This window comes from Bombus fervidus, chromosome 1 (genome assembly GCF_041682495.2).
Source record: "Bombus fervidus isolate BK054 chromosome 1, iyBomFerv1, whole genome shotgun sequence".
NCBI lineage: Eukaryota > Metazoa > Arthropoda > Insecta > Hymenoptera > Apidae > Bombus > Bombus fervidus.
In genome coordinates, this window is record NC_091517.1 from 7,359,003 (window position 1) to 7,383,790 (window position 24,788).

At 34.7% G+C, this 24,788-nt stretch overlaps 1 protein-coding gene across 1 annotated transcript in view; it reads right to left on the bottom strand.

The window, feature by feature from the left end:
* The window catches only part of LOC139987960 (uncharacterized), a 204,657-nt gene that overhangs the window by 3,563 nt on the left and 176,306 nt on the right, over positions 1–24,788 (bottom strand). Inside the window, exons 19-20 of the mRNA XM_072004809.1 lie at positions 24,682–24,756; positions 23,795–23,981 (exon numbers count right to left, since the gene is read on the bottom strand). Coding sequence (XP_071860910.1) covers positions 23,795–23,981; positions 24,682–24,756 — 262 coding nt within the window. The remainder of the gene's footprint in view (positions 1–23,794; positions 23,982–24,681; positions 24,757–24,788) is intronic.

Sequence of the window (24,788 nt, forward strand, 5' to 3'; positions counted from 1 at the left end):
AACCACTGGCGCCCGTAATTCAAGCAGATACCTAAATCCTTCTTTTACTGATTTATTCTCGCCAGATACGGCCATCAATGTTTCGTTTCTCCATTGTTTCTCTACCTTTCATCCTGTTTCGTTGTTTCTATCGTGAAATACGAGTACGACTTATATTTACAAAGTTCGAAAAACAAAGTGAAATATCAAAGAAACTTCAGCTTTTAATGTTTCAGAAAGATTTTCACTTTCGACGATTGAACAAGTGAAACGAAATATTCGCTAAAAGATAAACGATAATTTCAACAATGTTTTTAAAAAGAAACTTTATTCATAGTATTGCATTATTTATTTTTTTATAACTCTGATTATGTATTCTTATTTCTCAAAGAGATATACAAAAAGGTTTGTAACAGTCAAAAAGCAAAGGGTGCTCCAAACTTTTGAGCGAATGTTGATGGAGTGTAATATAATAAATTCTAATGTTTGTTAAAAAATTGCAATTTGGATTATTTTTAATGTTTGTATTTTGTTATTTTAGTGTATTTTAGTACTTTAGAAGATTTTCAGATGTAGTTAACTCTGTACTACTCGCTACAGATGCTAGGAACAGATAATAGTTTCGTTATCAAAGGTGAGATCAGTTCCAGCTTATGAACGCGTAGGATATTAACTTCTTGCTACTGTTATTGCACTTAGAGGAATGTACTGCCATTGTAAATTAGTTTGTCCAGAATGTCCCATAAAATATATAGGGAAATAAAGAGAAAAAAGGAAGCGAGGATATTTCTTGAAATTTTTTACGTTTCATTTCCCAGTCTTTGCTTTGCTATTTTATATAAAAAATTATGTCAAATTATGTGCAATATTACTTGCAAGTTAAGATACATTATTTTTAGTATTATCACTATTATTAACTAATTTTACTGTTACTAATTATCTTTTTACATTTACCTGAAAATGCAAAAAGCAAAATAAATTAGATTAAATGCTATTTTACACAGTGCTATATAATATTTATAAAAACAATAAAGATAATTAATTAATTAATTACTAGTAGCAAAAATTATTGAAGATTTATGAGAAATACATTTATAACAAGAACATAATATTTCACCCTCCAATTTTGTTACGTCTGGACGAAAGAACTTTCCGTGCATGTTAAAACTCAAAGGTCTTCAAATTCCTCCATTCTGTAGCGACTGAATTCTTGAAAACCGTGAGAATAGCGTAACTCAACGAGGGCATGTAAGATTATAGACAGGTTTCGAAAGTCTAATCATATAATGCAAAAAGAAAAATGGACGAAAATGCTTGATTTTGATATTTTAATAAAAATTTAGAAAAATATGCGTTATCTATTTTTTTCACGGTCATATAAAAGTATTACACAAATTTAATAAAAATTTAAAAAAATATACGCTATCATTTTTGTACAGTTATATAAAAATATTACACAAATATCAACACGATATAGATAAAAAAAAAAAAAAAAAATTGTAGCTTCGCGCTATAAATAAAAGAATGGTTTTTAAACGAAAGTAAGTCATTTTTGGCTGTAGCATAATCCTTTTTATGAAATTTAAAATATTTACTGGAATGGCGTTCTGTACATTGTACATTATCATCGCGCTACAAATTTTATTTCATCGGTTTCATTGGTGCTAGAATTATTTACTGCAGAATTTTGGGTGGCCGATAAAATGTGGTGCACGCTCTCTCATGAACACATGTTAGCGATTCGTTTCGCGGGTGCATTTGCAATTAACGGCATTATGCAACGTACAATGAAAATAATCGATCGTTCCACCTATTTTTCGACCTAATATGTACTTACGGAAATGAAATTGTCGGGCAACAATTAAATACTATACGTACACTTAATGAACATATAATTACTTTTACTTTCAGCTCGTAAATTAATTACTTTTGATTTTCCATTACTTGATAACTTGCTAATAGCATATATTTCTAGTTTTCTCATTTTATCCCATTCAGAATCGACTTTTTTTAGACTTTGAGAAAAATGTATTTTTATCAATTATTTAATTATTATTATTTAGTTACTATGCTATTATTTTTACCAATTAATCCACAAAAATTATATTTTTCTCGTGTGATCTTCAAACGGACTTGCTCAAAATATCTTGTTTGTTATCGTTCTTGTTCTTATCGTAATCGATGAAAAACGTACGATTTTCGGTTTGAAAATCAAAACTACAATATCGCCAGATCATCGCCGTGAGACGATTACGATGACAATGCCGACGTGATGCGACGGCAAGAAGTCGCGTGACCCGAATATCGTTAATGGCACGATGGTAAGCTCTTCTGAAGCGAAATTGCGTGCTGTATCCGGACACAGGGATATAAATCAGCTGTTCCACGATTTCCGTAAACGCGCTCGCGCGCACGAATATTAATCAAATCATCTGACTCTCAAAGCACGCTTTCTTAATCGTCATCGGCCTTGTTACTGTACCAGTTCGTATCTTCTGAGTTATTGTTTCGTATGAACTTAACTTTGAATATTACATGCTGTTATATAGAACATGTTTCCGGTCAACCGTGATTTTTAACGGTACATTAATTTTTAAATTTACGATCGTTGAAATTTCTCGTCCTCGTTTTAGGCGAAATATACTTAATGTTCTAGAGTTCGTGTGTCTCATTCTTCGTTTTGACTCAACAAACAAAGAGGGTTTCAACACTGCAAGAAAAATTATAGTATAAGATTGAAACGAAAATTTATGCATATCAATAGTGATTCATATTTTTACATGCTACGTACGTACACGTAACATACTACATAATATGTTACAGATGTAATATGTAATATGTAACAAATATGTTATATAATATGTTACAAATGTTAAGATGTTACAGGATAAAGAACAAGTTTTACAGTTTCAAGAAAATAATTACGAAACCATGGCAAAGAAAGGATTACAAAAACTAAAAAGAAAAATGTATTCACAGATAAAAGATTCAACTGTGAAACCTAAAAATGTTCATTTTTTATCGCTTGAAAGTAAAAAGCTCATCGTCGATTATCTTCACTTTCTCTGTTTACGTCGGAGCATCGAATATTTGCTTGGCAAGAAGAAATTCGCTTCCGGCCACGAATCCCTTGGGAGCTACGGAAAGAAAATCGCAGGGGCAGCCTGAACGTTAAGTGCCGTGTCGTAAAGCTTAAACGAGATTGCAGACGGTATCGAGATACGAAGAGCCGTGAGCTGGTCGTCTTCCGCAAGTGGGTGTCATCGTGGAAAGTTGGCTCACGTGCACGCGCAAGCACACACAATCGTGACCATCTTCTTCGGCAGTTTATGTCTCGACCTCCAGGTCTTCCCTCGACATCGTCCTCTTTCTTTGCTATGCATTATTAATAGGCTCGTCGTTGACACGATGACTGTCAACGACACATAAATCACTAAAACAGTTAGAATCGTTTAACGAGACTCGTATAGTTAATTCGCAAAGAATGGAATTCGTAGAATATCGAACGAATATCGAACGGATAAATTCTCATCAGAAGAATTTTTGATTATGTGTGTAAATATGTATGCGAGAAGAAGTATACGAACAAATTGAGTTGCAAACGAATAATGGCATTTGAGATTATTATCAAGCTGCACACTTATGATATTTTATACCTTAACGGTATGCTTTAATCTTCACAGTGTGATATAAAACATAGCCTTTATCAACAGTAATAAATCCCCTTACTTAGTACCAGCAAGTTTGGTTATTAGCAAAATTAAATTTTATAAATTACAAGTTATCTGATTATCCTATCTCACGCAAGCTTGTAAATTGCGTAAGACAAGTTTATAACCTACAACGTGTAATTTGTCAATTCACTAATATTATTAGTTATTAAATTATTGCGCGAGAAGATCCTGGTGAATAACCTAATAATTTTTGCAAACGAACAAAGAGAAATGAGAAACGATATTATAAACATGAGTTCAATAAAATATTATTGTTCGAAATCTACTTAATATCGAGATATAAATATTTAATATTTCATGAAATAGGAAGCTTCGTTTGTATGAATATGAATGGAATATGAATAGAATTATATCTGTACATAGATATAAAATCTACGGAAAAATATAGGTAAAAAGGAATTATTTTACTAAAATTCGATTTTATTTGTATTTAGAGATAGTAATATGTATTGAATGGAACTCTTCTAGCGTCGTTTGCTGGTAACATAACTTTTGTATAATATCCGATAGGTTTGATTCCAAAATTTTTTAGCTGGATTTAAATGTTTTTTAGAACGTTGCCATTGATGCTAGAATACGAATCCTGCGTAACAGATTTTCAAAAAGCTGGTGTTCATGAATATCGGAGGGAAAATATAAAGTACTATGTATGTAGATCGTACTGTAATTGAAAAATGATTGGTTGCCTGTGATAAACTAAATGTATCTATGTGTTGTAGAATACATTTATCTGTTCTATTTTTCTTTTAAAAAGCACAATGTTGTAAAAGTACTCCGGTGACTATTTTTCGAGTCGCTACATTTTTATATTACACGTACAAAATTAATTTATACTGTTTACTATAATATTGAACAAAATATTTCTGCTTTTGATATATTTAGAAACTTAATTTTTTAAATCCTGTTTATAAAGATAATCATTTCTATCTATCTTTCATTCAGTAGGATTATATTAACATTATGTATTAATAAATTATATTAATATAGTGTAATATGTAAATACATTATAATAAATATAACTTGAAATATATTACGACAATGTATGAAAGATACTTCATTTTACAGCATTTTGCAAAATACAAATTTTTTACCAAAAATACACACGTACGTATTTATGTTAACATAAGAGATAGAAATTCCTCGTCTTATAATCAGTACATGTAAATATATATATGTATATATTCTTAATATTATCTATTAATATTTCATGAACAACCACGAACTTACCATGCGACGAGATTATTGTCATAAATAACAGCCTAACTATCTGAATGACTTAATTAAAATGGTAACAGGTGCAAGAACCTTTCCACCATCCAATTCCTACATTTTAGTTTCACTTCATCTTCTCAAGCAGACATTTAAATTGTATGTTTATGATATTATGAAGAAGAATATTCAAAAGACAAATTAACTAAACTTGTTTGCTAAAAGATATTAAATCTACTAAATCCAAATATCTAACTAAGCAAACCATTCTTAAAGTCTTACTTTTAGTCAAAACACGAATTGGATGAACACATAGACAATAAAATCACTCAAATTATCAAAATCAATGAAAGCTGCATTAAATTATATCAAACTATATTATACCAAATTATATTACATTTCCAAAGGTTATAGAATCAGCCTGCTCTCAAATATAAAATCATCTTCTTCGCAAAAAGTTCTCAAGTCAAATATACAATAATTCCAATAATATTAACAAAATATATAATAATATAGACAGAGGGAACCAGAGAAGGAAACCATCAGAAAGCCTTCTTTTCAAGTCCAGACAAATTATTTTGCATCAATTCAGACTTCTTCTCTGCCATGTTCAACAGATCCTGTACTTGCTGCACTTCGACAGACGACAAAGTCGACTCCAGATCCGGTAAAATGGCGTCGGTAAGGCTCAAAGATGCCAATTCGCCTATATCGGTGTTGTCGCGATCGGATAGCACTCGTTTCAATTTTTTGATATACTTCTTTAATCCGACCTGCATCGCTATGCCGGCCTTGGAGTCACGACGAGGCAATTTTAAGCCATCGGGACCACTTTCTTTCAATTCCGGCCGATTCACCTCGGTTCTTCCCGGCTTTTCATCCCTCGAAGGCTTCCTCTCGCCCATCGGGGACTTGCTCGACCTGATTTGCATCGATCGAGCGCCAATCACATTATCATGCAAACCGGTGTTCAGCCTCGAGCCCGTCGTTCTTTGTTGCGAGCTCTTCGACATGGAGGACAGCTTACCGGCATTCAAAAGGTTGCTTTTAGCAGTGCTCGTTGATCCGAAATTTCTGATCGCGCTGAAAGCTTTTCTTCTATTAACGTCGCTTGTCTTCTCCTCGTTCTTACTTCGAAACGAATCGATCGTGTTTTTCCTCCCGCACGCATTCAATTTCGCCGAACTCGAATTCACATTCGTTTGCTGATTCTCCTGATGTTTTTTGACGTCCCTTTTGAACATTCTAATATTCTCGTTTTCTTTGTTCGATACTTCCTTTCGTTTCTCGTTATTTTTAAACTTGCCTAAATCGTCGATGTTTCCACGAAGCACCTGCTGGAGAAACGTGTCAGTAGAAAGTTCCAATTTCGGTGGTTGTTTCGTCGATATAGGGCCGGCAGTATGCGAGTCTTGTTTCCTGTCGCTCAAAACTTTCCCAAGTTTCTCCGGCTGGTCGTGTTTCGCCGACGACTTTCTCGAACACTCTTTAATGCTCTCGTCGTTCGTCGTCTTCTTCGACCTAGTCTGCGCTAACCTTGGCTCTCCGGGAGGCTGCTGCGTGATCTCCGCCAAGGAGTCCATCGTTTCGATCACCTGACCTCTTGGCGAGATTCGCTCGGACAAATTCTTCGCTGGCAAACGCTGTTTATCAGCGGCGTTCGTCGCTGGACAATTCTGATTCGAAACGTGGCCCAAAGAATCGTTTTCCCTACGAGACAAATCAATCGTGAAATTTGTGGGAAAATCTGCCCTTGGTAACTCTTCGGTTTCGCTTCTGATTATTTCCAATTTGCCGATTTGGTTACTCAACTTAGTGTCGTCGAGCTTTGATTCGTCCTTATCAGATCTATCAAAATTTGTATTCAACGGAGGTAAATCCGTGGACATTTGATCCACGTAGTCTAAACTCTGACGATCAGACTGTTTGCTGGTTTTCTGTTTACTCAGGAAGCTGGATTTCTTTGTCATCGAGTTTCTCCACGATGCTTCGAACATCTTCGATGACGTTTTGCCAGAGTTTCCGTATTTTTGGTTAAAGGATATCCGCGGGTTTCCTGTCAACCAAGGCAGAATTTGAGGTTTCTCCGAAGTACACCGCCTGGAGGCAACGGAAGAGTCGCGAGATTGTCCGGAATGGTCATCGCGAGCTTTGCTGGATTCGCTGCGGATGCTTTCCGTGTCGATGGAGCTGATCGTCATACAGTTCATCGATTCTCTTTCAACTCCATCGATGGATGACAGAGCTTGGCGTTTGTCTTCGCATTTCTGCGAGCCTGAGAGCGTGTCTCGTTTCGAGCTGACCGAATCCGTGCTCGAATTGTTCTTTGAGAATTTCGTCGCGTTCTTCTTGCCTGAAGATCGTTGTAACATGGATCTTCTCGACGTCGTTGAATCGGCTCCCGCGCTGGATGGTCTTGGTTTAAGAGGTCTTAAGTTTCTTTTCGTTATCGAGTCTATAATTTACGTGAGAAAGCGGCAGTTGCTTAAAATATTTTTTTTTAATTTTCTTTTATATTTTTATGTGAATGATTATTTTTCTTTTTAGCATTTTTCGCCTTTTTCTATGGGTTTTTAAAGAATTTGTTAGAATCGTTATTAGAGATTGATGTTATGCATTATTGAAAAAAATAGTACACCTGAATTTAGATGAAATATGATGCAAATTGCAAGAGTTTAATTATTAAAAAAGCTTTTCTTACTACTGTTACAAAATATTTAAGACTTTCGATACTAACAAACTTTTAAATCTATACAATCAATTTGTAGAATTAAACGAGTTCCCCTGAATATAAAGCAAGAAACGGTAACAAAAGGGAATGACAAACGATTCATTTCGCAGAAAAACTAAACTGGAATTAACGACAAGTTCTCCGACTATTTTATTTCGATAAAAGTGCAAACGGAACGTCAGTAAATACTCTAGCATCCTTTTTCATCCGATTTATCTCTTTTTATATTCTCACGAAAACTATCCCAACAACATTACACAACGTAGTTTCTCGTACAACATACCTTGTCTCCTCTGCATCGAACCCACAACAGTATCATCATAAAACGAAATCCTGGGCGATCTTTCACCTTGACCAGCAGCATTAACCACATCCACATGTTTCGTTTCCGTTTCCCTCTCAACAGTTTCCGGTTTCTGCGTCCCCTTTATCAAAAAGTGATCCAACGGATGGAGATACTCCGTCTCCTTTTTGCTCATACCTTTCGTGGCATCGTAATATTCCTCGATAAAGTCAAACAGACTATGATGGTACCGATCGTTCAATCTGATAGCAACCGTCGAATCGTTATTATTTAAATGAATAGAATTCAAAACGACGTCACCAGGAGGCTGATAATCATCGTACTGTTTCCTCAAAGCAGCCTCTACCAGTTGGAATCGATATGCGTCGTAATCAAACGCAGATATGTCGACGATTGGTAATTCAGAATTTGTGGCGACGAACGATGAAGATTCTTTTAGAACCACGTCGTTCTGTTTCGTCGTTGATTCCGTTTTTCCTCGTGCTTCCTGCACATTTGCCCGAGTTTTAGCGTTCCAATATTCCGTCCTCACGTTGTCACCACTCGCCTGCAAAATGGGCGTCGAGATCGTCTTTCGAGCCGATTCCAAATGGAAATCCGCGCTTGAGCTCGAGGCTGAGTCGAACGTCGAGACTGGATAATGCGTCGTCACCACGCGATCTCGACTTTGTTCCACTTTGTGCACGTTACATTGCCGAGTCTGCCAAGTCTTCGTGGTGAGTTTCATCGAGCTATCCTGCTGCCACACGGTGTAGGCATTGGATATTCCGACAGTGTGCGCAAACGAACGTACGACGAAGCAGGGATGCAAGAAACGAAAGCAGAGGATTTTTGATTGGATTACGTGTTAGGTCGCGTGTTGTGTGGTGTATACTGGTACAAGGAATTGCTATGGTATATCGTTTCACAGACAAGGTTAAGGGAAAAGGTGTTTGGGGATGATTCGTTTAGGGACTGTTTGGGAAATATTCGGAGATGCCTTCGTTCCTACGGTGGGTTCCTTGGAAATTTTTCATCTTTGATGTAATTAGGAGCTGTACGCTTCAAAAATTGGCAAAACGTTGTTCTTTGTTTAATTTTGTTGCATTTCATACGTAAATCATTTATTTTTTGAATACCATGTTTTAATTGTTATGTAGCAAAAGAGTATAAAAGAATCAATTTGGAAAAATGCGTCTATACTATTTTTCTGATGGCCTTTGAATTTCTCATTTACAAAGAAAAATACGGAGATATTTTTTAAATGTATGATTACATTTTAAAACTACAAGTCCGATCTTTTACATCATAATTTAACTTCGTCGATCTCTACACTTTTTACCTCCATTTTTTATCATACATTTATCTCTACATTTGAAATTATTCTCTTACTTTTCTTTATAATTGGATCATCCTTGCAATTAAATTACTTTGTCAAATGCACTCATGCAAAGTACGTTCAATGGCAAATGGAAACAGCATGAAATTCCAAGGAAACACCGAACGCACGCAGGTACTGGATTGAATTCTGGCAAGCTTAACCAAAGTGCGCGTACTAGAGAATGTTGAACGCGAAGGATGAGTGGTACAGCCAAGAGCACGGTCAGCGTCAAAGCGAAAATAGTCTCGACAACGAACGGTGGTATCGATTGCAAGGTTAGAACAAGCTTTCCGGGCGCCACAACGTTCAACATAACGGTGCCTTTCTTCGGTGCCTGCTCGATTTCCGGCAGCTGTGCTTCCTCGAGTCTCGTGCCTCATGTTAGAATCTCGATCAGATGGAAGCTCGACCGATCGATGTCGTTCGCAGCCCGCACACTGTCCTCGAAAACGCTTTCCATAATTGAATGATCGCCGATGTTCCGGATTCCGCTCGTCACTTTTTTTCTTCGTTTGTCTTTCGCCGCTAGAATATCCGAGTGATTGTGAGTGGCGCTCCATGATCGACAAAATTTTAAGTAATTTTTCGTTGTTTAGTGGCGAGTAAAATTGGACGCAATTCGATTCATATAACAGGTAATGTATAAAAATAAGAAATAAAAGTTTATTTGGTGAATAAACACCCAGTCGAATAAGAACTTATCCGAATAAGAAATTTGTTCGTGTATGGGGTAATGGAACCTATGGAAATTAGAAGTGCTAGTTTCTAATAGAAACTGATGTTTTAATGGAAGAAATTCTTTTCTGGTCTAACCGCACTTTAAAACGCTTTATTCTACATATAAATCCAGGAATAATCTGTGGAATATGTGGGATTTTTCCACGAAATATATTTTAAATGGAAATTTTATTCTCTCATGGAAATGACGAACATGTATACTTAAATAATTGAACAATAATATTTTCAATGTGTGTAAACGATACTCGATGCAAATTTTTCAAATAAACTTTAAAGATAGATTCTTATTTTCTGAATTTTCTAAGATATTCCACTGATTCGTTTTAAATCATCCAAACATATATATAGTTATATTTATACAATATCAATTTTCTAGATACTAAATTGCTCAATGTAAGATCACTTAATCCTTACATATTCCAGGAAGTGAAACTTTTATTTCCGCGAGGGAATATATCGGTGAGAACGTGTTGCTCGAAAAATAGGGTGATACGTGGAAGCAGATTCTGCTCGTCTCGATGGTTTGATTCGATATCGACCGGCTCGACTACTGTTTCTTTTTCTTCGGATTTTAATATTGGCCACGTTTGTCGTTTCACGTCCTTTCGTGTTTACTGCCGCGACGATATTCATGTTGCGGGACCCCGGGGGAAGATTGGAAAATACTTTCAGATCCTTTGTTTCAGTCGTACAAGCTACTGAGATGGTTTTACATGGTATCGCCTTTAATCTCTTCGAAGACGAACTTTTTAAAGTCGCGAGAAGATTATTTCATACTTTGTTTAATATTATTTTAAGTAATTTAAATCCTGAATAAGTTGTAGCCTTTTAATGTTCTCTTTTCTATAATAAAATATGGCACATATTAATATCACTACAACAAGTATAGTATAAAGTATACGTTTTTGTTCAATTTGTACAAATATTAAAATAGCGTGTTACGTCTTTCTTTGTTTTCCATACGATAGATCGTACAAAATAAAAGCGAGTATTTCAAATTAATTAATTAATTTTCTAAATCCATCGTCTTCCCACATAAGTAGGTCTATAGGTCTTTTTGTGGAGAATACCGAGACAGATCGATTAGTCAATTACAAATTACATAACTCTCATTAAGAAAACGTATGTCACTTTTTACATCACTTTCCACTCGGTTATCCGAAAAGTTTTTTTTTACAGACCCGTCTTTTACAACGATGCATTTGCAACAAAATGGATCATACGTAATTCGATAAAATATTATAAAACGGAAAATGTTGTGCATCCATTATTTCCTTATAAAACGAAAGAAACTTTTCGGACGACCCAATACATTTCTACATATCTACAAAAAACTATACAAATTACACTGGGATATGTTCACTTTGAAACTATTTAATTCTTGTCTGAAATTTTTTTCATACTGCAGCCAGTTTAGCAGAAATTTGCATTTAGAGCTTAAATTTAGATATCTTATATAATAAATAGAAAAACGCTCTTTTCGCTAAACGCTAAAACGCTAAAAGGTAATTGAAAAATTATCCCATTTAAATCGAGTCTAAACAACGAAATGGCAAATTTCCTGGAGTGTAAAATAATTCGATAAACATCGAATGGTAATTAACGTCCGGCATAATGAAACTGCAATAAAATGAGCAGAGAAGAACAATGAAATAGTCGAATACCGTGGAAGCAATACAAGGTAGTGGAGATACGTTCCCTTTACCAGTTGTCTGTTATTGTTCAACGATTAAATGCTCAATTGTGATACGATAAGCGGCCTAAATGCTCCTTGGTAATTTACTATTCACTTCCGTGGATCACCAAGGCAACCTCCGATGGAAAATAATAGACGCTCGTTGGCCGAACAATTTAAATTATTACCATTACGCGATGTGTTTAAGCGAAAATGCGCCGCCATCCACTACGGCCCGAGTTTAATTATTGAAATTCGCGCTTGACAAAATTCGATGAACAAAACGCAATTTGTACAAAACCGGTATAATGTTTTGCGTAAATGGGCGGCCATAACTGATTTAATGGCAACCAGCTTGAATTACTCCATTTACAATGTAATCGTTTTAAGTTTGAACAAGCGCGGGCGCAGCAACCGTGATCGAAGTACTATCGATGCTTTCATAAATTTTCTCGGCCACATGGAAAATCCGTTTAATCCGTCATGATCGTTTCGTAAGCATAGATGATCGTTTCGTAAGCACAGGTGATCGTGGCACGGTCGCATATTCCTTTTTCGTTTGGAATATTCACAAATTTTCTTATTATACGTGGGTATACGCTCTCTGTATGCAGAACGTGTCATATACGTCGCGCGATTTCGTGTTACGTTCTAAACTTAGCTAGCGATGGGAAATATTGACGAGATTTAAAAGGAGTCAGTGAACACGAATTTTCAACGTTTTCTGATTTTCGGATAAGATGCTTTCTATCGAAAGAAAGCGATATTTGATTAATACTATTGATTTTGATTATCGGTGTAGTCATTCTCGACATTACTATACCATGGATATCTATACAACTTTACCTGCAATTATCTTTTATAAGGTAATTAAAAGTAATGAAAGGAGTGCCATTATGAATTAACGAACACACACATTTTCTTGTTAGTAACATTCGTATAAATGATGTGCAGGTTCGCTCGATATCAACGAGACTCTGTTATATCGAAGCGTAACACGTAATCTACAACTGGCGACCAACGACTCCCAATAGAGTGATTTACCTACCTCAACCGCTTTAAATTACTTGTAAACTGTGTGTTGTATGAAAAAACATTTCAAATAAAAAGTGTATGATATCAAGGGATGCGTAAAGTATGGTAACTAGATTTTTACTACTTTGCACATGTAAGGGTTACTCTGAATTTTTCAAGTGGAATATGCAACGTTTCACGCTGCAATTCAAAAGAATAATGAACGCTGACAATGAGTAAACATATTTTATAACAGCGATTTAAAGTGTAACAAAGATTGAAGAATTAGTAATAAGGAGTAAAGAAGAAATATACCATGAATCATTTACTAATTATATTATATTAATTATGTCGAAAATATATTATATTATAGATTCACATTCAGAAAAATGATCTTAAATTATATAAGAATTATTTTAATCCTTCTGTTCAAAAAATTATTTGAACCACACCAATTTATTATTTTAATTAATTATATAAAATTCTTACAACTTCTTTCGAATTTGTTCCACGTTCGTACGAATAGTCTTGTCCAATACGATACGAATATTTTCAATTATAAAACCGCAATACCGAGTCGGTCAAATTATAAGTCCCATTGTGTCAGCATGATCGATCGTACAGTTCAATCCGTCTTTCTGAATCGGAAAAGTGAAACGATTCGGGCATAATACGATAAAGCAGTCAGTCAATAAGACAAAAAATGAAAAAGAGAGGAATATCATGGAACGATGTATATACACGCGTTGTTCGTAGTTGTGTTACGATAGGACTACACCGGACTACGGTGAAATTGCTTTCTGAAGAAGTTCACGAAACGACCGGAGCTCGGATAGTTAAGCGCAGAATCTGTAAACTTTTCACGGCTGATTACTCCGATGTTGCCAAGCCATTGAAGTAATGAAGTTTAAATCCCTGATAACGCTGAAACTCGCCGGGGATTGATACGGCCTTTCATCCCTCGCAACACGTCCTTTATTTCATTCTATTTTCTCCCTATTTGCGTTTTTCCGCTTTCTCTTCGTTTCTTTTCTTCTTCCCCTTAGCTCCCTTTTTAATTATTATTTTAATTAGTCTTTAGTGCAGTGTCAATTACAAAGTTATTAGTAGATTGCGGATATTTATGTACTTAAGGGAAATTTCAAAATGTAAAAATGTATAGAGAGCCGGCAATGTGCAAAGACATAATCGTGGACAAAGATAAGCAAACAGTTGGATATAAGCAAAGTAAATATCAATGAAGTTTAATCGAACTGGCGCTACTTTTATATACTTGAGTTTTATTTATCGATATGCAATCGAAATTGATATTTACATCTTTGTGCAAATAATATGTATTTAACGAAACTTCATTGATATCTGTTTCCACAAGTTGTCTATTTACTATTGTCCCCGATTATATGTAAAATATGCAAAGTACAGTGCTCGTTATAATATTTAACAAGTAAGTAAGAAATTCTAACAAAATCCTATTCTTTTTAATTGTGTTCATAAAAACATGAATTTACATAAATATGTGCAATCTAGACATTATTAGCGATGGTTTGAGAGAATATGTACTGGCTCACGATATATCTCTATGATCGATATATTGTAGACGAGGCGAATCAATATATTTACAGTGACGAATTTGTCTAACGGATAGAGGAGAAAAAAAGTTGTTGTAATATGCGTTGGGACGGGTAAAATGTTTAGATTGTGCCATGATCGATGTTTGCACAACGATGAAACTCGATTTCGTGTGACTTGGCTACGCAATAAATGGAATGGATAGATTTGATTTATTGGTATGAATTTTAATTTTTCGAAGGAAATGTAAATATATTTTAGGATTTATTGGTTAGGATTTATTTAGTATTTCATTGGTTTTTATATAGTCTCAATTTTTATCTAGATAATAAGGAAAATTATAATTATAATTAGATTGTGTGTAAATTATAATTATAGCTAAATATTCGCGAGAAATTAAAAGGTGTAAAAATGTACAGAAAACATGTAATATGCAGAGATATGTAAAATCTCTTTACATATAATCTAGTTTTTATAATTAAATCGTTCAGAAGATACATTTTATTTCCGAATGATTCCCATTAAAAGCTACCATAATTGTCTATTTTAATTATTAACAAATGCGTATCATAACATCATACAATAAAACGAATACCTGTTAATTGAAAAATATCTTGTTTGCACAATTTTCATGGGAAGCGTCACTGAATTCCAAAAGATTGATCTATCAAACTGGCATATTAGTAGGGTGTCAAAACAATAACAAATGTAAGTGGGGTTGATAGCTCGGGTTAAATGAAATATAAATCTACTTAACAGAGAACAATTTATCACAACTTATTTTCGATCTTGTTGCCACAACTCGACATGTGTATCGTTTGATTTGCCGAAACGATTGACACAGCTCTATGAAACGTTTATTGAACTCGGTCTGCAGAATAAAATCTTCGTATAATCTTTCGAATCATGTACGACTCTCGCGTATCACGTAAATGGCAAAGACGTCGCGGATCGACGTTAATTTAGCAGTTTCATTAAAAGAGACGGTGCCGTCCGAACGACCGTCGACTCTGCATAAACTCGGACGAAATAGTCCCGTAACGAGGTTAAGGATTATCCAAGCGACGTCGCCTGTTTCTCGTTTATTCGTCGTTCATTTTGCTTGCCCAGCCTCGGCGATTTCGCGGAATACACGTTGGTCGCGTCCTTCGTGAGAGCGGAAATAAAATTTCGGGGGTTTTAATTACCGTTCGACCCAGCCACTCCTCGCCACGTCTCCTTCCAAGATCGTGTTCGCTTGTTTTTATGTTCTCTGCCTAGCTTAATCCCCTGCTTGCCAATATTTGTAACGAAATTGACGAGTTGAAATATGGGAAACCGGTACAAAACCGTATATTGAGGGTTGTGAGCTTTTTTTACTTTTGTGACTTATTAATCTGTAAAATTGTATTTATCGAATGTCTTCATAGTAAATATAAAATAATAAACATGCAATTCAAAGGTTCAAGCAGAGTATTAAACATTATAACACACTTGAGGACTTCCGAAAATAATAATACATTTAAATGAGGACAGTGCAATATCTCAAATATGAAAATCAAGTTATTTTTGAAAATCCCTATATTTTTTTATTTATGATATACTAGCATTTGTTGAAATGAATACAACGACCTACCACTAGTTATAGAACTTTTTTCCTTTTGATAGTCTGTCAATGTATTATATAGATTTATCTACTTAAAAATGACAGAAATCGTCAACTTTTGTCATGTACATAATGAATACCCAATTTGCCAACATTATTAAAAGCAGTAATTGAAAAGAAAAAACAGGAATTCATAAGTAGGTGCTGTCTTTTAATGGTACAATGTTATCTTTCACAGTAATATTGTTCAATAGAAATCATTTTGTAAAGAAACGAAATTCTATTCAAATATGGTTAAAAAAAGGCCCTAGAAAAATTTATTTCAACTTTTACGTATACTGGAAGATAAATATATGATCGTAAATGCTAACCTTTCTATGGTTGAAAAAGATGAAAGCATAATGTAGAAAGAAAGAAATTTAATCGACCTGATGTGTTTTTTATCTATCATTCATACTCTCTCTAAACTTTTAAAGCTAATAAATGCAGAAAGTCCATAATTTAAGTGATCACTTTTGATATTTTTGAAAAAAATTTAAGAAATACGAAGAATAACAACTAGATTGCAATTTTTGTGCAAATTTATACTTGTATGAATACAAGTAAAAGACTAGAATCTACATAAAGATTTATTTCATCTGCTGAAAATTATGACGGTTGCTATACTTTGTATGTTTCATGTATATTCGCATATTATATATGTTTGTATGAGCATTCTTGTATTTTTAAACGTTGCATGAACGTATAAAAATCCGCAGACTAGTAATCACATTTAAAATATTATTCTGATGGCTGGAAACTTAAAGGCAACGCCGGTGAACAAATACAATAAATAAATATAAGTTGAAGTTCCCCAACTCGATAAATCCTTTCAAGGGGGTCGAATCAAGGACTATGAACAATCGCGTTTAGCGAAGCTTTAAATGAATCGCATTCCTTCAATTCGTCTACTGTTTCGTTGCTCATTGCCATTCACGAGCAATTTAAACAATTTAAATAATTCAAGTTGCCGGCGTTATTCAAATAAAATTAAATAATGGATGGAATTAAGTTTTACTGTCGCGTACCACCAGGGAAATTCCCAGCTCTAAGCGAACGGCCTGATTTCAAGAATCTCCCGTTAGAACCTCATCTACCATCGAGTTCGTCATTTTTGGATCGAAAATTTCCACTGGGATTGAAAAAGAAACTCAGCTTTCATTGCTAACATACTAAGGTAAATCAAAGAAAGAAACGTTTATCCTTATTTGAAATACAAATGTAATATAATATATTCTTTCAAAATTTCACGAAAATTAGAAACATTCCGATATTTATTATTTTATATTATACTTTTTTATATTTTTACTCGAATTTATTTATTTTGTTATTTATGAAAATGGAATGTTTATGGAGAAAACCTATTGTGTATCTGGAAAATTTTCCTTTCGTTCTTCCAAAATTTAATTCTTCGTTTCTCCAAAATTCTAACATACAACCTGTCAGAATTCCGTTTCACAGTCCTTCGAAATTCCATTTCAGCTACCTTCAAAATTTCATCCTACTAGTCCTCTCAATCCTTCTCCATACGTGCTGTATCGCTACTGGATTTCTACGAAATACTATTTCAACAGTCTGTCCTCTTACGGATTTCCGAAGTCCATTTGGTGTTTAGCGTTATTCCTATCCAAATATATTCTATCACACCATTTTATAAGTTTTTATCTTATTATTAAATTGCAATGGAAAAGAGCTCTTCTTTATTTCGAAGTAATGGGTACTAATCGATAAAATTGGTAACGTTTAAGCCACTTAATTTCATACATCTCTATTCTCTTTCGTTAATAAAATGGAATGTAGAATTTTTATTCATAAGGATATTCATCCAATTTACCCATCCTCAGGCACATATTATATATAATATATTCTGACAAAGTAAATACAGTCTTAAATAACCCTCAAGCATGAAATTAGAAATCGCAACATTGAAGCTATTTATTCTTCATTTCTGGCCATTCTCTTCCAGTTCAACTAAGATTGTATTTCCTAATTACCTACTATAGCATAATATGATAGATATACTCAAAGATATATGTTTTTTAAATAATTTTGAAGGACAAAAAAAAAAAAAAGAAAAACAAAAATCTAAGAACCGTTTAAGCTACTTAAATTCATTTCTCATTATTCTTTGCCGTTTTCTTAAACATGATACATTTACTATTTTTATTTACAATCATTACTCACTTTTATATTAATACAATATAATATAATACAAAGTAATACAATATATATATGTTATAACAGTAAAAGTTATATGCATATATTAAATAACAAAACATGAAAGAGAAACAATAAACACAAAAAAAAAGCAGAAAAATACAAGAAGTACAAAAGCACGAAATCGCAACACAAAAGTCATTTAACTTTTACTCCAGCTATTCTCTTCTACTTCAGCTAAAACGGTATCTGCTAATTATCTAACAAACCCATTGAGAACCTCGTATCAAGCATCTGAAACAGCACGAACTACCCCATATCCCTTCAAACGAAGAATCCGCTAAACGCTTGCTGCTAATTCGTCAACCATGAAACTACATCCGATTTCGCTTCGTATTTGCTCGCCCGTGGGCTACTTGCGATGTGTCGTGTTTCCGCTAGCAATTTCGGCGAAACCTCCGCGGGACCAATTTAACACCGCCCTGTGTGCCCGAGTGCGCTCGTTAATTCGTAATTACCGTACGAATTACAGTCACTTGGGACGCCATCGCGACACCAGACGGAAGTTGCGAAGCGAGGGCAGACAAGAGGGCGAGATAAGAGATAGGTAACGTCGATTTTCGCGGCCATGCCTTTTTATCGAAATTTAATCTGTATACCGCGATGGGAACGACACCAGGTCGATCGCGTCTGATTGTATATTCATATAGGGCTGGGTGAAAAACACGCCTTCGGGGGCAGCGATAACGAGAAACGCGACGTAATCTGTCGCTTCGAGGCGAAGTCGATGCGACCACGCCGCGATGTGCCGTGAAAAATTATGGGATATTCGGGGTATTCGGTTGACGTGACTGAAAAATCTCGAGTATATCAAAGGGGACTTTTATTTTTAATAACGCGTGCATACGTTTCTTTGAATTGTGAGTGAAATTTTACGACGGTACGTTGTAATCGTTAGAGTTATTGTTATTTCTTCTTTTAATCAATTAATTATAGTCGCGTCGAGTACGGTAATTGGTGATTGAATGATTTAGTTGGAAGTATACGTGTTGGATTTGTAATTGTTTGGGAAAGATTGATTTGTTTGAAATATTTTAGCAGTTGTAATGTTTAATTAATATTCTTTAAGAAAGTTTAGGGTAGTGCGGTGGTTGAATTTTTCAATAAATTCCAAGATCCAACTTCAATACCCGAAATTCCAAAAGTCGTGTCACCTAGAGCTCGGTTCTTCTTACGTAGGTTCTTCACCCCTAGAGAATCTTTGTTTCTTGATCGAGGATCGTGGAACGTGCGAATCGGTGAAAAATCAGCGTTGAAAAGGGTGGCAAAGCGGAAATGGGGCTACGAAAGTGGCCACGATACGCGCGAAATCATCGGCGCGGGCTCGCGCGTATCGTAGCAGCCAAGTGCAGTCAGCGAACCACTCGATGCACAATGGCTTCGCACTCTTTCATTTCGCAGCCGGCTACCCGGGCTTTGTATATATACATATACACGTATAGGTGCGAGTGTTGTTCAACATTTTCCGTCAGATTTTCGCGTGGAAAAATAGAATGTTACCGCGGTGGGGTAAAGGGGTAGATCGTTCGCGGAAAGCACTGCGTTTCTATTGCCAAATAGACATCGTTGCGATGCATTTTTTTCTGTTGCCTCTGAAGAAACACAAACGTTCTCTTGTGCTTTTATGTCGAGAGTTAAAATCATTTGCATGGATGTTCGTGATTCCAATGTGGATTTTGGGTATCATAATAGACGAGGATCAGCGTTTTGAATAGTTCCAAATGCTTTAACGTTAGAACTACGGACGATTGAAGTTCAAGGTACCAAGAAAATCAAAGTGAAAGGCAAATTAGTCCCATAAACATTTGGATAGTAACAAAATTTTACTTGTGAAATATGTGACTTGTGAAATGTTATTTGTTGTAATCTTTTCATCACGGAAGAGTAAAAGAGATTTGATTGCTTTTGAGGAAACACATTTTGCGTTTATTTAAAATGTTCATAAGTGGAAGATTAAAAAATACTTGTTATAAAATTAGAAAGTTCTAACTTGTCTATAAAAAGCGTATTCATCATATCAAATACTATAAAAATATTACATTATTGATACTAATAAATTAAACTATCATTTACAGTATCATTTCAACAGCAATCATAACTTCTTCAATAGTTAAATTGTCATAAAATATCTATTAAATATTGCTTTTAATACAACAAACGAAGTCCATTAAAATTAAACTTCTCATTATTTACCTTTGAAAACGATTGTTCAGAGCTTGGTAAGAAAAATTATGAAAACAAGTCGAAAATACAGGCTAAAAAGAAGAAAGAGATCGCTTTAGCTAAAACAGAGAAATCTCGCGAGGGAGAATTATTTTTTAATTCCGCCTGAGAGTATCGTGATACTAAATAAAAGAACGGCTTGTCTGCGGCCGAGCGGGAAACATTTTCCCGGAAATTGTGCCGTAAGTAAAAATCAAGACCATGAAATAACGCAGCGATAAGTCAAAGTAATCTGGAAATGGAAATCAGTCGTAAATCAATTTTTACTGAAACAGTTCCACGTTCTTGCGAATCATACAGATTCGTACTATTATTTCATCTAAATATTGTAAAATTATTTTGCTGAACTGAGAAATACATTATACAATAACTAAATGTGTATATAATAATATATATAAAACTCCAACATTTTTAGTTAATTTTTAATTTCACTGATCAATGTAAAAGCTTCTTTATTTACCGACACAGCTTTAATTTTCTTCTGCGTTTGATAGCTTCGGAATTCAATTAAGACTTTAAATTACAATTAGTATACTCCTTTAATTGCTACAGACTTGGGCAAATAAATTAATCAAAACAACTAAAAGTAGGTTAAACAAATAAACAAAAGCATTCTAATAAATAAGACATATCCATGAGCAGATAAAGAATGTTTCAAAAATATCTACGAAAAATAATTCCAGGAAGCTGAGAAAGAAATATCGCGACATGGAATACACGAGAAAGCGGGGGAATCGATAGGAACAGGGGAAACACTTGCCGGAGATGGATGATTTTTCGAAGATCGTGGATAGAAAGGAAGTCCCAAGAGCTCGCTGCAACTATCTACATTTTCAGCCTCGAACTGGGCTAAGATGGTGGGGTGAGTGGAAGAAGTGGAATGAGAGAAAGGTCGAAGCTGGACAGAACCGATGATTCCCTGAAAATTCTTTAAAAACAGAGAAAAGTAATTTCTTCTCAAGTTGCTTTAATCTCAACGAAGTCAGAATTGGAACTGTATTAAATGCAGTGATAATGAAGGAAGAGGAAAATAAGAGAGGCAAGAAAAGAAGGAAGAACCGGTATCATTCGTCGTAGGATGCGAAATATTTGAACTGAAAAAATGTCGAAATTGTTGGCGCATCGAATCCTCGGGATACAGTGAGAGCTACTGGATTTAAAATTCTAATGAGACTATTACTTTGTGTCCTGTATTCTTCTGGGAACATGTTTTCAACTAAAAACGGGTTATATCGTTGTATCTGTATAAGTACTGTGTGAAAGCTTGTTTTATATTCAGATACATTTTTATGAACGTTTAGTTTTTATAACGATACTATGAACGAATTCTGATGGTAGCAACAAGTCGATAAAACAAAAGTTTGTGGAATCATAAGAGAAAAGGTAATTATTTAACGAAAAGCTAAAAAGTAAGCGATTATTTGTTGAATTAAACCATCTAACTGTCTCGAATTTTATGTTAAAACTTTCATAGAATCGTTAATTATATTTTTGTTAGTTGAAACCAAAATAAAATAAAAATTCGAAGACCAGACTAGGATAGATGTTATAAGAAGCTTGGAATTTTTAAAATGTTTATGAGAAGATCAAATGTGACAAATAAGATTTAAACATAGTATGTATATACATATACAATTTTCAATATTATTTATGTTATTCAAATCCATATCATACTTTTACATAATATAATATGTTCCAAATTATATTCCTTTATTTTAATTCTAACTGATTTATATATCTCCTAATAAGTTTTTGAATTTCCTCATTCGAACGCTGTTGAAATAAATGGTCGTTTCAATAAAATTTATCATCTCAAATTTGATTTGACATTTGATTTTTGCTTTTATTATTTATAATATTATTTATTATTTGGAAACTCTTTATTATTTATATGTTTTATTATTTTGTTATTAATCTCTGATAAAATTAATCTCTGTGCAATATTATTTTCTGAACATTTATTTTAACATCTTAGCCTGTGTTTCTTTTCGGTAGATGTAAAAAACGTGACATTTTTCCTACGTAAACTACAATTGGTCTCATAGGACCAGTTAGTAGCAGTTACCACTTTGTTGTGTACAAGTTGCAAATGATACTAATTTTTCCGCGATCGTGCATAGGACGACCGCAAATGGGGTCGTTACGTCCCCTACTTTGTTTTAGCCAGCGCATTGAAATATTTCCGCGACAACAGTTAGAAAAAGTCCCTTTAAAAGTTAATTCCCGTTTTTTCCTCGTGGAATAATTCCCGTAAAAAATGCAATCAAAAAAATGTTTAAATCAGTCGATCGAGTGGATTTTTTGGCATTTTCCCAGTGGAGCACGACATTTGTGAGAAAACATTACACACATCCATCCATTTAACTGGATGCAATGGATTAGTTCGTTTTCCGCGAAATATTCGTACGTGGAACGAAGTTAATGTTTGCAATACAGTTTCAACAGAATTCTCTGGAACTTGAATAAAATGGAAATACTGACCGCGATTACGAAGATTGTTCACGGGTATTATACTGTTCTATTTCAAACTTATGAACGAGTTGATGAATAGGTGTAAAAGGTAGAATGATAGAATCAAGTATTACATCGCGTTGGAATTTTGTGTGACTTCGTACATTTGTAAGTTAATTATTCTTGCCCGGCATGTTGATAAAGCCACTCTGTAGATAGCTTCATTACATAGCATTAAGTTGTCTAAAGTAATAAAAGGAAGTTTTAATGTAGGTGTGTATTTAACTTAATATCTTCTAGAAATAGAACAAGGTGTATAAGCTTTAATCATTTTCTTGAGAATTAAATCACGATGTTGCTATATATATTACAGTAAATTTATGTAAGATTCTTACGATTATTAATTTCTGCTTAAGACAATGAAACGTGTCAAGAGCATTTGTATTTAAAAATATGCAATATTTATTTCATAAAACAATGACCAATTATATAATTAGGTCTTATAACACGTATATAATTAGGCCTTATAATCACGTTCGATTCCATTGAAAAAATCTGAGATGAAATAGGTAGAAAACTTCGAGAAGTCTGTACGAAATCTGAATCTGTATTTCGGTAATTATCAAAATCATGTAAAATTAACGCGCTCAATGCGGCTTTGGTATATTTATCGAGGGCGAGCAAGTTCGATGTCGATGATGTCATATATTTTTTAAAAATATTTTTTATAAATATATTAAATGCAAGAAAAAATCTTTTTTTTTTCAATATTCTTTGTGGGAGAAAAAAATTGTAGAGATTCTCCCGCATTGAACGTAAATAATATGAACTTTAATATTGCAAACTTGGAAATCGCATGAAATTGTGTGCAATCGGAACCCAAAGATCTAATAGAGCAACAAGGGAAGAGTAATACTAGAAAGGACAGAAGCGTGTAGAAACGTGCAGAAACGTGCAGAAACTTACAGTCTCCGAGGGGATACGAGGCAGGTAGTTGGGCTTGACCTTGGTTCTCGTGAATGGGATGAACTTCGTGATAAGCCGCCCTCGCTTCCTGATAAGCGTCCTGTCTCTGTCCTCGATAGTTCTGAACAGCGTACGCCCCGGAGAAGATTCTTGTATACCTCAGATAACATCCGCTCGGTATCTGCCACTGAAAATGCGACTCGTGATTTTCTTCTCCCTCTATTTTCTCCTTTGAAGCTCGTTCAGACATGGCCAGTAGCATAGTCAAGCGAGACAAGTAAGTAACTCACTACTAAAGGTTTAGAATTTAGGACCTTTAAACATCATTTACATTAGGCAACTTTTGATTGAACGACTTAATCGATCGACTTTAAGTTGTTCGAATTCACTCGTGTAAACACAGTGTCAACCAAATTGAAACGACTTTTACTCTAGGGAGATGAGATGTTGGCATACTACCTGCAAACTGAAACGACACTGGGGAAAGAGAAATCGTTCGCTCGTACTAACCGACGGACAAAACAGTGACGCCCCTATTCAGACACATTGTTATTATTGGCTGGGTCGGACGATTTCCCTTTCCTCTGTGTCATTTCAGCTTGTGGGTAGTGTGCCAACATCTCATATCTTCATCGTAGTCGTCCAATCAGAAATAATTCATTCTTCTGGTTTTGATCGAGCGACCTGGTCATCTCAGCTATAAATGCCTAAAAGCCATTTAGATATATCCAGCCGTTTACTTTTACCGATTTATCGAACGTATCTGTCCGCTATCTTAAAATTTTAGTACTGAGTTTCTTACTCGTCATTTGACTAAACTGCTGGCCATGTTTGAACGGGTCTTTAGAACGAAAATTATTCTAGAGGAAGAAATCGCGTACACTCACCCCATAAGCGGTGGATGGTATCGGCTGGGGTGGTCTTCCGGGACACATCAGCATCCTTCTTCTATAGTACCGTGGCTAAATAGCAAAACAAGTGTAAGCACCGGTTT